The following is a 14108-nucleotide window of genomic DNA, read 5'->3' as shown; positions in this document are numbered from 1 at the left end:
AGATCACATTTCTTCCTCCTTTTTGAAATTAAGGGCGTACGTTTTATGCTTTCGAAAGCCTAAACTTTGCCATAGGGAAAACGGCCTCATATACCCTTCAACTTTGTCATTTAGAATTCATATAATCCTCGTTATGAAAGTGGTTCAGATATACCCTTATTGTTACACAAATGATTCACATATATCCCTATCGTTACAAAAGGAGCTCATATATACCCTTTATCTAACGGAAGTGAAAAAAATAGTTTTAAATTTAAATTTTTTACTTTTAATTCAAAAAAATTCATGTAGGGGTATATTTGATCCTTCTAGCAAAGTTCAAGGTATATTTTAATTTTTTTCAAACATAAATTGTGTTTTGACTTCTTTGATTATCATTATTTGAGTCTTTTATTCTTATTTTATTTTTTCTTTCATTCTTTAGTATAAACAAAAAAAATTAAAGCTAATTTTTTTGTGTCTATATTATAATTTAAAACTACTTTTTTCGGCTATATTGTAATTTAGTTTTTGTATTTCTAAAAAAAAATTAAGACATCTATAATAAATTTTACAAGAAAATTAGTGAAACATAAATAAGTTTGACCATCAAAATAATAACTTTAAATTATTCGTTGAAACAAAAAAGTAAAAAAAAAAAAAATAGGTGTGAGGAGGATCAAATATTCCCCATATGAATTATATTTTTTTAATAAAAAATAAATTAAAATTATTTTTTTTACTTCCTTAAAAGAAAATGATATATTTGAATCATTTGTATAACAATAAGAAGAGTAATTTCCCTAGATAGTCACCCATGTTTGGAAAATTACCTAGGAGTATTACTTATGTTTGTTTTAAGACTACAATATCACCCAACTTTGACTATTTTCCTCAAAATATAATTGACATAAAAAATATATTATCTCTCTCCAACTATGATGTCATGTCACATTTTTTAATTTATTAATAATATTTTTTAATTCTTTAAATGACAGCTTGTTTAATGTATCTATATGAGAGCATTAATCCATTCTCTATGAAATCTAGTTACTTCAATTTTATAGCGAAATTTTTTATCCTATGTTTCATTTACGAGTATTTGTCGTTATATCTATACAAAAATTTAGTCTTGATGTCGAGGAAAAAATTAAACTCGTTCCTTGAAGCTGATAAAGAAGACAATAAATTTAGTTGGATATTTAGAGATAAACTAGATATTAGGAACATTGATTTTTACACAAACTATAAATATCAAAGGTTTCTTGTTCATGGTAAAAAAAGATTTTTACATAAACTATAAACATTTGTTCAAAGCTTAGGTAGAATCAAACAATAAAAATATCCGATTAAAAAATAAGCAAGCAAAAAACCTCTAAATTTTAAGAAAATTACTCCAATATCATGTTAAGTATTCAAATTATTTCACAATTTACACTTCAAAAATAAAAGAATCAGAAGAAAACTTGAATGTTACCTCGTGACAATTTCTTTGGTCGACATCAAAGGTATACAACGGCTCAAGAGATAGTTCCTTATGCAAATTCGTTAATTTATTCCATGAAGAACCGGAGGAAGCCACATATTTTCTTGAAGAATCGGAGGAGCTCATATTACAGTTCCTTATGTAATATTTTTTACTAGGTATATAGTAATGACAGTCCTGGTCATTTATGTGTTTTTCCCTCTGTGTGTTGTTTAGAGTGTTCCTGTAGCGACCCCAAGTCATTTATTGACTTGCTGGGACTGACAGTTCGGTCACCTGGTCGTTCGTTTGGTTATTGTATGAGTTTTAGTGTTTTTGGAGCTTATGAACCTTAAACGATTCTTTTCAATCAAAAGTTCAAGAAAATGACATTTGAATCCAATTCTGACCATTCCATCAGCTCCAAAAGGGTCATTTTAGGCTTGTAGCATGGTCGACATGATTCCCGAGGTTTTCAGTGTGAGTCGGTGCGATAAGGCGTTTTAACTTTAAGTTCAAGCCTAAGTTTGACTTTAGTCAACATTCTGAGTAAACGCGCTTGGATGAGAATTCTGTCAGTGTTTAAGCCTAAGTTTGACTTTAGTCACATTCTAAGTAAACACGCTCAGATGAGAATTCCGTCAGCGCGGTTTGCTCCGGAATGTCGAGTTTGGTCTAGATTGACCCTTCATTCATGTCCCGAGGTTTCTGATATTTTTTTGAGCCTTTTTGTGGTTTTTGACTTAAAATGACGGTTGGGTATGAGACCCACTTTTTGTCAAGATGATCTCGTATGGAAATTTTGACTGTGTCATTGAGTCAGAAATATCAAATTTGGTATGGTTGTATATCGCGTCTGCGTGCACGGGGTTTCGAACGAGTTCGGAGCACCCGTCGGAGTTTTTAAGTTTACGAAAAATAGGCTGAAATCTTGTGTATTTAGTGCAGAAAATCAACACCCTTTTCCAAACTTAAAAACCTCATATCTCCCTCATCTCTCAATCGAATTAGGCGATTCGAAATACGGGAGCTTTAAATTTTTGGTAGCTTCGCTGTAGAGTGTTTGAAAGTTGTCGGGTGCATGTCGTTTGAGGTAAATTTGGTAAACCTGATTGTTAGGCCTTTTTTCGAGTTTTTGTTTTTGGCCTCCTTGTTTTGGTCATATCTCACTCATTTTAGCTCGATTTTGGGTGATTCGAAGTCCCACGTGTTGGGAATTATCGTTGGCTACGTAGTGGAGTGTTCAAGGAGTGATGGGCACCATTTAATTCTTGTAAATTTCGAGTTTAGACTGCTGCATGTTTTCTTTTAGGTTGATTAATGTGTGATTTTCTTGCATGTTGGGTTTTGCTGCGTTTGGAGCCTCGAATTGTGTTCCATTTTGGAACAGAAGTTCGGGGTACTATTTTGGGTCTCTTGACGGAGTCAAATCCAGACAATTTAGTGTGGGTCCCACGATTTCCGTTTTGACTCCAAAATTGATGTCTCTGTTTGTTGTGATTTTGGTGTCTAAACGACTGTACTAACGTTGTGATTCTACATTTGATAGAATGACAACGTTCAAAGGTCGTTCGGGAAGGAAAAGCTCTAGCAAAGTGATTGGTGTGAATTGGGGGTAGGTACCAGTTTCCTACTTTCCTACATTCGGCCTGAAAGTAGGCTACGACTTCTTTTCTATTAGATTGAGCTTAATTGTGTAAAAGCATGTCGATTGGAATGAATTGGGGGTAGGTACCAGTTTCCTACTTTACTTTAATTAGATACCTTATGTTAGGATCGATTGGCCACATTTCAGGTGTAGTACCATGTTAACCGGTTTAGTAGAGTTGCATGCTTATGTGCTGAATGTTATTGTATGCTTGTATGCTATGTGTTGTATGCTTTGTTCATCCTTAATCGTAAGCATGCTGTCCTTAGTCTAGGTTAGGCTAGCATTGCCTTAGACTTATGACCCGTGTGGGCTGGATAGCCTTGACTTTTTGTCGACGTCGTTCGGATGACTTAGCTCCTTGTAGACTGGAGTAGCAGACTTGAGATTAGGCGTTATCGCTGCTTGCTGCACTTCTGTATCTTCTCCCTCTAATTTTACGGTTCTGTCGCATTCTCGAAGGTTCAATGCATCACTAGAGGCATGAGATTGAGATAATATATGCTTGGAGCCTTTTTTGTGATTTTTTGGAGTGGACAACGTTCCACGGTGGTTGCTGCTGGATTGGATCCTATGGGAGATACCATCACCCCCGGGGTCGTTCTTTCTAGCTGGGCTGGGAGTGTATGGTAGACTCGGTAATATCGGCGATCGCCCCCAGGCCTCTCTTTCTAGCTAGGTTGGGAGTGTGCTACTGGCTGGGTGTCCCCGGGTCGCTCTTTTTAGCTGGGCTGGGAGCTGACTGCATGGTAGGACGACTCGCGATATCTACCTCACCCACGGGCCCCTCTTTCTAGTTGGGCTGGGAGTGGACTGTTTGGTTGGGTGCCCCTTGGGGTCACTCTTTCTAGTTGGGTTGGGAGTGCACTGCTGGTTGGATGAAGTCTGATGGATTATCTTGGTTACTTTGGACTGGGAGCCCAGTTTTCTTCTTTCTCAATAGACTTAGCTATTCTGTGTACCTGTCGAGCTTATGGGGGTCCGTTCAGATTTTATTTAAACTTGCACACGAGTGTACCTTCTAGGCTTTTGGGGGGTCCAATTTTATTTAGTTTAGTTGTACTTAGTTTATTTCTGGTATGCTCGTGTGCTTTCTTTTCATATCAACTTTGACCCCTCTGTGTCTAGATTTTATCATTTCTTATTTTTTTTACCCTTTTTGCTCAGTCGGCCTTTGATGCCTACTAAGTACATATGTTTTGGTACTCATGCTACACTCTGCATATATTTCGTGATGCAGGTCCCAGTACAAGTTGCCAGCGGTGATTAGTTCTAGCCTTTTTTTGCAGTTGTGATTCAGAGACGAGGGTGAGCACTTGGCGTTTTGGGTTTGTCATGTCTCCTTCTTTTGTTTTAGCTAGTCTTTTTGCTTTTGAGACACACTTTGTTGTGGTCCACTTTTGGGACTTGTATTCTTTATTAGACAACTTTGTACTAGTGACTTCCAGGTTATGGGAGGGATTTATGTATATATTTATTTTGATTTGCTTCCGCCTTATTGTCCTTGTTTCGATTATTATTTTCTCTAGTTTATGCCCTTACGCTCATTACTTGATGTTCTAGGTTACAGGTTGACTTACCTACTGGTGGGGTATAGTAGGTGTCATCATGACTCGAGAAACCGGGTCGTGACATATAATATATGGGTTGTCTAATTTTTTTTTAACAATTGTTAATAATAATTAAAAAATGAATAATGTGACATGGCATCCTAGTAGGAGAGGAATAATGTATTTATTGTGTCAAGTATATTTTGAGGAAAATATGTAAAGTTGGGTGATATTATAGTCCTAAAACATACATAAGTGATATTCTTAGGTAATTTTCCAAACATGAGTCACTATCTAGAGAAATTACTCCAATAAGATATATATGAACAATTTTTATCTAATTGGTAAAATTGAAGCATATATGTTAGACCTTTTTCCCTATAATAGTAAGAGTAAAAAGAAAAATGTGTTGCGGTGAAGAGTTGGTCGGAGTTCCTTTAAAGTTTAAAGCGGGGGAAAGCTGATGTGTAAAGCGGGTAACCAACCATTGCCTCTTCGCGATCAATGAATAAGATAGTCGACGTGGCCTCTTCTTCCCCAATCTATACTATATACTTATACTATACACTTGTCCCATCTTCCTTTCTCACTCTCTAATGGCCTCCACCCTCTACGCCCACCTTGCTACCCCTACTCTTCCCTCTCGCAAGCTATCTTCCTTGTCATGCCCAACCATGTTCCATTCGGCACTTTCCTTTTCCATCGGCACTACTAAAGGTAACTACACTCTTTTGGCCTGCCAACTAAATTCTATTTTTATCTTGCCCATTAATCATTAACTCTACTAAAGGTAATTGGAGTCTTATGGGGTATTAGAAAAACAGAATATTACCCATTATACTAGTAAAGGTAATTAGAGTCTTATGGTGCACTAGAAAAACATGATTCCAGCATTACCCACTAATTTTCTTGGGTAAATTTTGGTTTCCTTTCCCCTACCCACTATACCATTGAAACTGATTGGAGTTTTGTTGGGTATTACGAAAGAATGATTCCAACAATACCCATTAATTTTCTTTCTTTCAAATTTTGGTCACCTAGGCAAACATTGTTCCGTACTTAAGGTGCTGTGCAATGCTCAGAGTGCTCCGGCGGCAGTGAATTTAGCTCCGGGAACACCTGTGAGGCCGACTAGTATACTAGTTGTGGGGGCGACGGGCACCTTGGGAAGGCAGGTAGTGAGGAGAGCACTGGACGAGGGCTACGACGTCAGATGTCTTGTAAGGCCTAGGCCTGCTCCTGCCGATTTTCTTCGTGATTGGGGCGCCACTGTTGTCAATGTAAGTAGGAATAAAATTTTATTGGATTCAACATTTATACTAATCTCCTTCAGTTTGTTTTGACATTATGAGTTAAGAAATTACCCTCTGACCCTATGTTTTATCTGCCCCTGGCCTTGGCTAATTGTAAGATTTGAGCTTGTTCTTTCTTTTATATAGTTGTGAAAATTATCAAGTTGAATTCATCTCTGCACAGGCGGATTTAAGCAAACCTGAAACAATTCCAGCAACACTGGTTGGAGTCCATACAATTATTGATTGTGCTACTGGACGCCCTGAGGAGCCTATAAAAACTGTAAGCATCCATACTGATAAAAAGGGGTGAACAATTGCTTCACACTCTACTTAAGGAGTTTAGGTTCTTGTTGGAATGAAAATGATTTGATTATTTAACTGTCTTGATTCTTTTATTTACGTTATTGTTGTAGTGGCTTGTCAAGCTTATTTACTTTATCCATTCATTTTAGGTAGATTGGGAAGGAAAAGTTGCTCTTATACAATGTGCAAAAGCCATGGGCATTCAAAAATTTATATTTTTCTCGATTCACAACTGCGACAAGCATCCTGAAGTTCCTCTGATGGAGATCAAACACTGTACAGAGAAGTTTCTCCGCGATTCAGGCCTGAACCACGTTGTAATTCGGTTATGTGGCTTCATGCAGGTATCATCCTCAAATTATTTTATTTGGTGTGGAGAAAGTATGCCTTGTATACGTACATTTTAACCACAATGCTGAAACAAAAATCATATCTGAATACTCTTGAAAGGTATTGCAATAAGTTAGATTCATAATATTTTGGTAAACCTATTGAAAGGTATTGCAATAAGTTAGATTCATAATATCAGGGTTATATATATTACGACATTGTAAAGGGACACCTCAGAGTGTCAAAAGGCTATCAATATTCTAGTTATAACACCGAGATGCTGCTACTTGAAATTTGTAATGCAGAAACAGAGAAGCTTGTCACATTATGTTGTTATTATCAACAAAATTATGAGCTTTGATCGAGTTATGAACAATCTCTACATATCTTAGAAAGAGAACCCAGTGAATGTTAACATGGAGTGCCTTTTTGATCTTATTGATCAACTCTTAGCTGTTGGAAAAAATAAATAATACAAAGCTGCCCATACAAATAGTTTCTAAATCAATTGATAAGGTGTTATTCCCGTAGTTCCTTTTGCCATGTCTATTGTCCTTCAATCGTATTATTCATTGACTTAGTAGTTAAATGTTTTCATTTGCTCCAGGGCCTTATTGGTCAATATGCAGTGCCTATATTAGAAGAGAAATCTGTATGGGGAACCGATGCTCCCACTAGAATAGCCTACATGGACACCCAAGTAAACTTTCCACTTAGTTTCTTTTGAGTCTATTAAACGTAATTGGTAAATAATTCTATGCTAAATTGCTTCTAGGATATTGCTCGCTTGACATTCATAGCTTTACGCAATGAGAATATTAATGGGAAGCTTCTCACTTTTGCTGGGCCTCGGGCATGGACAACCCAAGAGGTAAGAAGGATCTCCATTTTAAGCATTAAGATTAAGTTTCTTTGGCAACTTACAATGTAGGCATTTGTGGTAAAAAGTATTCCTGGTAATAGGGTAAGCAACAACAGATGCTGTTAATATCGAACTCTTACCTCAAAACCAAGTTCATTTTGAAGCTTCTTTAGAATTTAGGCCATCAAATTTCTGTTAAGGATACTCTTGATCTTCTATACATATATGCTAGGCAATAGGAAAAAAGGTCAATCCAGTTTTTCGAAATCGCAATACCTTTCCCACTGTCAAATCATTTTACGTTGATACCCAATGGAAGTAAGTTTCCCGCAAAAAGCTAGAGTAAGCTCTTTCTCATTTTGCATACTACTCTTTTGTTGCTTTTTCTGTCTTTGTTATTCTCTCCCTTCTCTCCTGTTTGGATGATATCTATTACCTTCTTGTCAAGTAAGTACTCATTGAATCAGGTGATAACACTGTGCGAGAGACTTGCTGGTCAAGATGCCAATGTGACTACAGTGCCTGTCTCAGTTTTGCGATTTACACGTCAGCTGACTCGGTTGTTTGAGTGGACGAATGATGTTGCAGATAGATTGGCATTTTCAGAGGTAGAATTTCTTCTACATTTACATCTTGTACTTTTTCTTCTTTGTTTAAGGAGTGTTTCTTCAGTATTAAATGCAGTTTAATGCCACTGGAATATATTGTTCTGGTTGTTCGTTATATCTACTACATCATTTCCTTTCTTCTACGAGATCACTTTCTTTCTTCTCATTGTTTGCAATGTTCTTTCCAAAAAAACTACCTATTCTTAAGGGAAGGAAAAAGGTAACTCTTTTAACAACAGGAGTTGGGTGAGGGGGCAAAGATGATGTATTTGAATATGCTTTTCTCAGTGTCCTCGAAAAGTAACTCTTCTAATCAATGAAGAGTTGGGAGACTCTGCGTGGATGAAATTTTAGAATGTGCCTATTGTTAGTGTCCTTTGAATACATATTGTATTCCTTTGCTGCATCATTCCTTAGAAATTAGCTGTTGCTTGCTAGTTTGTTTCCATGTTTGATAAATCTCCATCAGAAAATAAGTAAAAGAATCAACGTTGCCTGGTGTATCGTTCAGATTCCGGGTGACAGTTTACCTGATATTTAAGGGAGGATAGTCTCAGGATAAGATGTTTGAGAACTTTTGATCTTTTATAATTAACAACGCCATTCACATTAAGGTATGGCGTTTGTTTTGATTGATTTTACTTGACTATATATTTCACACTCATATTTACTTGAAGCACAGCTGCACTCTCTCTTTTTATTAGTGGAGAGAGTGTCTTCATTTCATCTGCAACCTGTGTCTAAACAGAATAATAGGGGATAAACCCAGGTATGTATAAATGGTGCATGTCCACCTGGAGTGTTAGATGGGAAAAGACAAAGCTAATGTTACTGTTCTGGTGGTAATTCCAGGTTTTGACAAGCGATACCGTCTTCTCAGTTCCTATGGCAGAGACATACAACCTTCTCGGAGTGGATGCAAAAGACGTCAGTTCACTGGAGAAATATCTGCAAGATTATTTCACCAATATACTCAAGAAGTTGAAAGACCTTAAGGCTCAATCGAAGCAAACTGATATTTTCTTTTGAAAAGAATTACTACTTTTCTTTTATGTTGTTGTACCATGTCTATGTGTAGGTGCTGGATGTAAACAACGTCATAGATGAATGTAAAAGATTGAGGTTGGAGCATGAGCTGATCCGAACCAACATATGCATATATACTTGTAACAGGAAGTTAATTAGTATCACAGTTAGTAATGATAAGACAAACATGCAAATAGAGAGAGGGAGTTGGGTTACCTTGTCCCGAGAAACAGAGGAACCCATCCGAAACATGTTTATGTGGCCTACAAACTCAAAGTATTGCATTGTGATATGAGATTCACACACTTCATTTTCTTTAGCTTAAATTTCAACAAACACCTAATCAATGGTTTCTTCTTTTCTTGACCACCAATCTAGGAGATGGCGGCCGGTAATGGGGAACTGTGGAAGAAGCAAGTTTAACTGCTATCAAAATATTTTAATTTGGGTCCAAATTTCTACTAATTTATAGCAGTTGTATATTAATCAAAAGAAGAATAAACTTGTTCAATTTTGTTTTGATGATACATCTTAAATAGTGTAGTGCACGTCCTTTTCAGCCAGTTAATATTCAACACATTATTCTCAGTCATATCTCCTTTATTTTTGTTTTCTCATAGTAATTAAATTCAAGTACGTGTAAGTATTACCACTATCTAATTAAATGGAATTTTCAACAAACACTACATGTAGTTCAATGGTTTCTTCTTTTCTTGACCACCAATATGTAAGAGATGCATGGCGGCCACATGCTCCGGCGGTAATGGTAAACTGGAAGAAGCAACTTTAAAATTCCAAGTATACTTCTCGCTATCAAAATTAATGAATTTTCTACCGAAATAATCCATTGTTTAAAACATTTTTCTGGAGTTTTACCAAAATAGACTAAAGGTACGTTTTGTAAATTATTATATTAATAAATTTCAACCGACAAAACTAAGATTTAATGGAAGTATAAAACGTTATCATCATGAGTAATGATTTAATCTTACCATGAGTAACGATTTTCTGTCCTTAATTTGTCTGATATGCTCCTTAAAACTTTGCACTCAGTAATGAATCTCTGCTTAAAAGAAGGTTTCTGGTATAACCCTAAGTTTAATCAATCTCTCACATAAATCTTCATCCATCTCCTCTTTCTTTCATCCCAATTCTACAACACCATCGCATCTTTTCAGTTTTACCAGGAAAGTTCAAAACTCATTTCATAATATCATAAAAATATTTGAATCTCATGTTTTCAAATTCAATACCTAGTTGCAGCAAAACACATTTTCAAAATGTTAACACAGCCTCAAATTTCAACAGCATCCAACCAAAAATATTATACTGGGGTCAAGGATCTTTTGTATGGGGGGAGTAGTACTGTTACAATAATTAGGGAATTCAAATGTTAGTTGATCAGTGTACTGGAAGTTAGTTAAACTGTTAGTGTAACTGAATCTGTTAGATAGAATAAGTCAGTTAAAATGTATTCTTCATAAATAGATTGTAATCATCAGTTACAGGGAATATATGAAATATACAGATTCACTTTCTCTCTTCTCTCTGTTTCTCTCTTCTTCTATTCATCTCCATTGATTGAATCCTCGAGCTCTCTCCTGGACAATCTTTCAATCCTCGAATCTTTAGGATTCCTACAATTGAGCCACTATCCAGAACATTAAAAAAAAAAACCAAAAAATGAAACATATTATTACATAGTAAATCAAAATTGCAAATCACAAAATTTTGATGATATATTCACAATCAACAATTGCAAAATTTAAAATATAATAGAATAGCAAAAAATATATTTTAAATCACGAAACATCAATCGGAGTTGGGCATTTCGAATAGTCCCAACATATTGCTAATATACAAAAAAAAAAAAACCCATAGTTTTTAAACGTTGCACTAATAAATTAATAACTCATGAGAAAGGGGATCACTCTTTTAAGGAAATTCCTATATTGCATCAATTTTTTTAGTTGTCTCTTGGATTCGTTGTCAGCATGTAAGTTGCAACTGGAATTTGAGAAATTGAAATGATCTTAGTTTTCAAACAGCAAGATCTCACTCAAAACATGTATCGTGAAATTGGAAATGAAGAATCGCCGGAATGGCATTTTCCCGGTCACAGAGCCCTAAAACTGTTTCCCGATCTACTTGTCTGCATATGTAAATCAAGAAAATGTTGTTGCCGTTATATTAATTGAGTTAATTAAAACGTATGTATTATGTGGTAACTATTCATTACGGGATACTTCTTTTAAAGCTATTTATATTGCTTGCTGATTCTTTAAAATAAAAAAAATAATTATAAAACATTACTCAGAATTATTCTATTTTGATAAAATTTCAAAATATTGTACTACTTTTATTAAATACTTTAAATAATGGGTCAGGTCAAAATATCCAAAATTAATTGACATCACTATTCTTTGCCATGAAAAAGCTATCATCATGAGAATATGTGAAAGAATATATGCTACCTAATCTATTTTTAAGACAACAAATCATTTTTTTAAAAGTAAAGTAGGAGTATTAACTAACCATTTAGGTGAAGCTATAAATTTATAATTTCAACTAAATTAAATATAAATTTAATTTCACATTTAATAATGAATATTTCATCCAATTTGTGATATTATTTTATAGCAACTCTCAAATGAGATAAATCAAAGATTATAATCTCACGACTATAATATAGTGCACATATGAAATGACTCTTGGGTTGGTTATACATAACATTTATATTGTTTCTACTATTACATTGACCATTATTGAAAAGTAACAAATAAACGAGCAGGACAAAAGGCAATAATTTCTTTTTTAGATCTTTTCAACTGTACATCTCAATAATTAAACAAATTTTCGGAATAACCAACTCTCTCTAGGACCTAGGTTAGCCTAAAAAAGTGCCAATTATGGAGCTTTCACTGAAAGGACTCTTGTTATATTTTTGTGGTGGCTGTGACTTGTGAGATTAGTGGTCGAAGGCTAGGTCTAGTATATATTAATCAAAATAAGAATACACTTGTCCAGATTTTTTCAATTTTGTTCCATATGTCTACATCTTAAATAGTGTAGTGCACGTCCTTTTCAGCCAGTTAATTCTCCTTCAATTCTATCTATCTAATTTGTTCTCTTTTTCTATTTGGCCCATATATAGATAGGGAGTAGTTAAATTCAACTTTCTCGTATCATAATCAGCAACAACAAGTAAATAAGCGATACAATAGTTGGATTGAAGAGTTAACTTTAATACAGACGAGTTAGCTAGCTCAATAGGCTGAAGAGTGGGTCTGGAGCTGAAAGGGAAGTAGGCTCAATTAGAGCAAATCATATATAATTAGTGACATATATATATGATAGATCGAATTGACAACGAGGAAGCCTATAGTGAAAATGTTGGGTATGTAGCAAGAGTTAATGGGAAATGGAGGGAAGATGAAAGAGGAACTTGGAAAGTTGAGAACTTGAAAAATCATCTTTTGCTTTATTGAAAAGACATTTGTCCCTCATCGGTGGTGGAAAGAAAAATAGGAGAGTTTAAATATAGAAACACTCCTATTAATTGTTAAAAGGGTTGGAAAGAGGGACCCCCTCGCGCCATCGTCGCTCGGCTTCGGATTTGGAGAGATTATTTTTTGGACAAAGTTTGTTTTAATTATTTTAGTTAATTGACCCGACCCGACTCGGATCCACGCGCGACCCATTTTATTTGAATTTCCCGCCGTTGGAAGTGACTGTTCTGAAAGGGTTGCAACTTTCAGAAACAACCATGACCGTTTGAAAGGTTGCAAACTTTCATGAATGGTTGTGTGAATTCTGAAAGGATTGCAACCTTTCGGAACCAGTTCCTCTTGCCTATAAATACATTGATTCCTCAGACTTATTCCTTACGAATTTTTCTGATTTCTTCTTCTTCTTCTGCACAAAATTTCTTCGTGTACTTTACTGTTGTTGAGTGGTTCGCTGACACCAGCGTTTTGGGTATCAATACACTGGTGATTGAGATCATTCTATCCTGGGAGGACATATTCCAAATCAAACCTCGGATACTAGAGGGGAATAATTTCCTTAAGGGGACACTGTGCATTCAGTGGGCTTGATCTTTTTCTGATTCTGTTTTTCCAGATTGTGGTACATTTTTTACAGATTTTAGTTTTGTCAATTAATTTATGTTCATCTATTCTTACTGGTTTATTAAACTTTGGTTACTTCGTGTTTCTGCAAAGTTTATTAAAATCAGTAATTCTGATTTTTTATACACAGATTGATAACAGAAAAGACATACGAATCATGTGTAGACCAACTGATCACCAAAGTAATTTAGTTCTGATATCGTATGAAAAAATGTATCCAATTCAACTATAAGATAATGCCGGTAGCTAGATACACATTAGGAGTACGTACTATTTAAACTCATTTGAAGCTTGTTACACAATTTATTGAGGACCAAGTTAGTTAATAGTAAGAAGTGAAATTAAAGCAATTACTTTTGGGTAGGATGGAATATGGATGTTTTCTAAGGAATAGCATATATATAGTTCCAGTAATGTAACACATGAATAACAAGCTGGAAAGTTTCATGCAACAGTCCAAAATATACACAATTAGTGCAGCACATGCATGTCAATTACTGTTAGTTAACATGGAGAATCACTTAATTATCTTGTGGGGACCTACTAATTAATACTGCACATAAAATATATAGAGTCAAAGTTAAATAATGTTTAAGAGTTTTTTTTTTATGATACGAGCTACCTATAATTAAATAACCATAGTAGTTGTAAAATAATTAAACGTACAGTATATATATAGTGCATGGCAGAGGCACAGAAATTAAAGCACATTGCTATGAAAAAGCATGATGATTAAAAGTTGCCCACCATTTAAGTGATTGGTTGGAGTTGATAGATAAAAACACAACACATACTCTATCTCACAAAAAGAGCACATCCTCAATTCCCCTTCTGAACAAAAGGGTCTCTTATTTTATTTTTTTACACTTTATACATGAAGAAATGACAATTGACAGCATGCATGCATGAATA

The 14108-nt window shown here is 35.1% G+C and overlaps 2 protein-coding genes across 2 annotated transcripts in view; one reads left to right on the top strand and one right to left on the bottom strand.

Annotated features, from left to right (window-relative positions):
* The window catches only part of LOC125815159 (metal-independent phosphoserine phosphatase), a 156454-nt gene that overhangs the window by 72034 nt on the left and 70312 nt on the right, over positions 1 to 14108 (bottom strand). The window lies entirely within an intron of this gene.
* LOC125815153 (protein HIGH CHLOROPHYLL FLUORESCENCE PHENOTYPE 244, chloroplastic) lies at positions 5210 to 9103 on the top strand. The gene is made up of 8 exons (XM_049494562.1): positions 5210 to 5359; positions 5684 to 5922; positions 6119 to 6217; positions 6390 to 6584; positions 7178 to 7270; positions 7346 to 7441; positions 7900 to 8040; positions 8893 to 9103. Exons 1-8 carry the CDS (start codon positions 5239 to 5241, stop codon positions 9067 to 9069), a joined length of 1161 nt encoding a protein of 386 aa, XP_049350519.1. The 5' UTR covers positions 5210 to 5238; the 3' UTR covers positions 9070 to 9103.

Source organism: Solanum verrucosum, unplaced genomic scaffold (assembly GCF_900185275.1).
Source record: "Solanum verrucosum unplaced genomic scaffold, falcon-dt-bn FXZP01000261.1, whole genome shotgun sequence".
Taxonomy (NCBI): Eukaryota; Viridiplantae; Streptophyta; class Magnoliopsida; order Solanales; family Solanaceae; genus Solanum; species Solanum verrucosum.
Note: the sequence above shows the minus strand (reverse complement) of the source record. Positions and strands in the feature narration are given on the sequence as shown.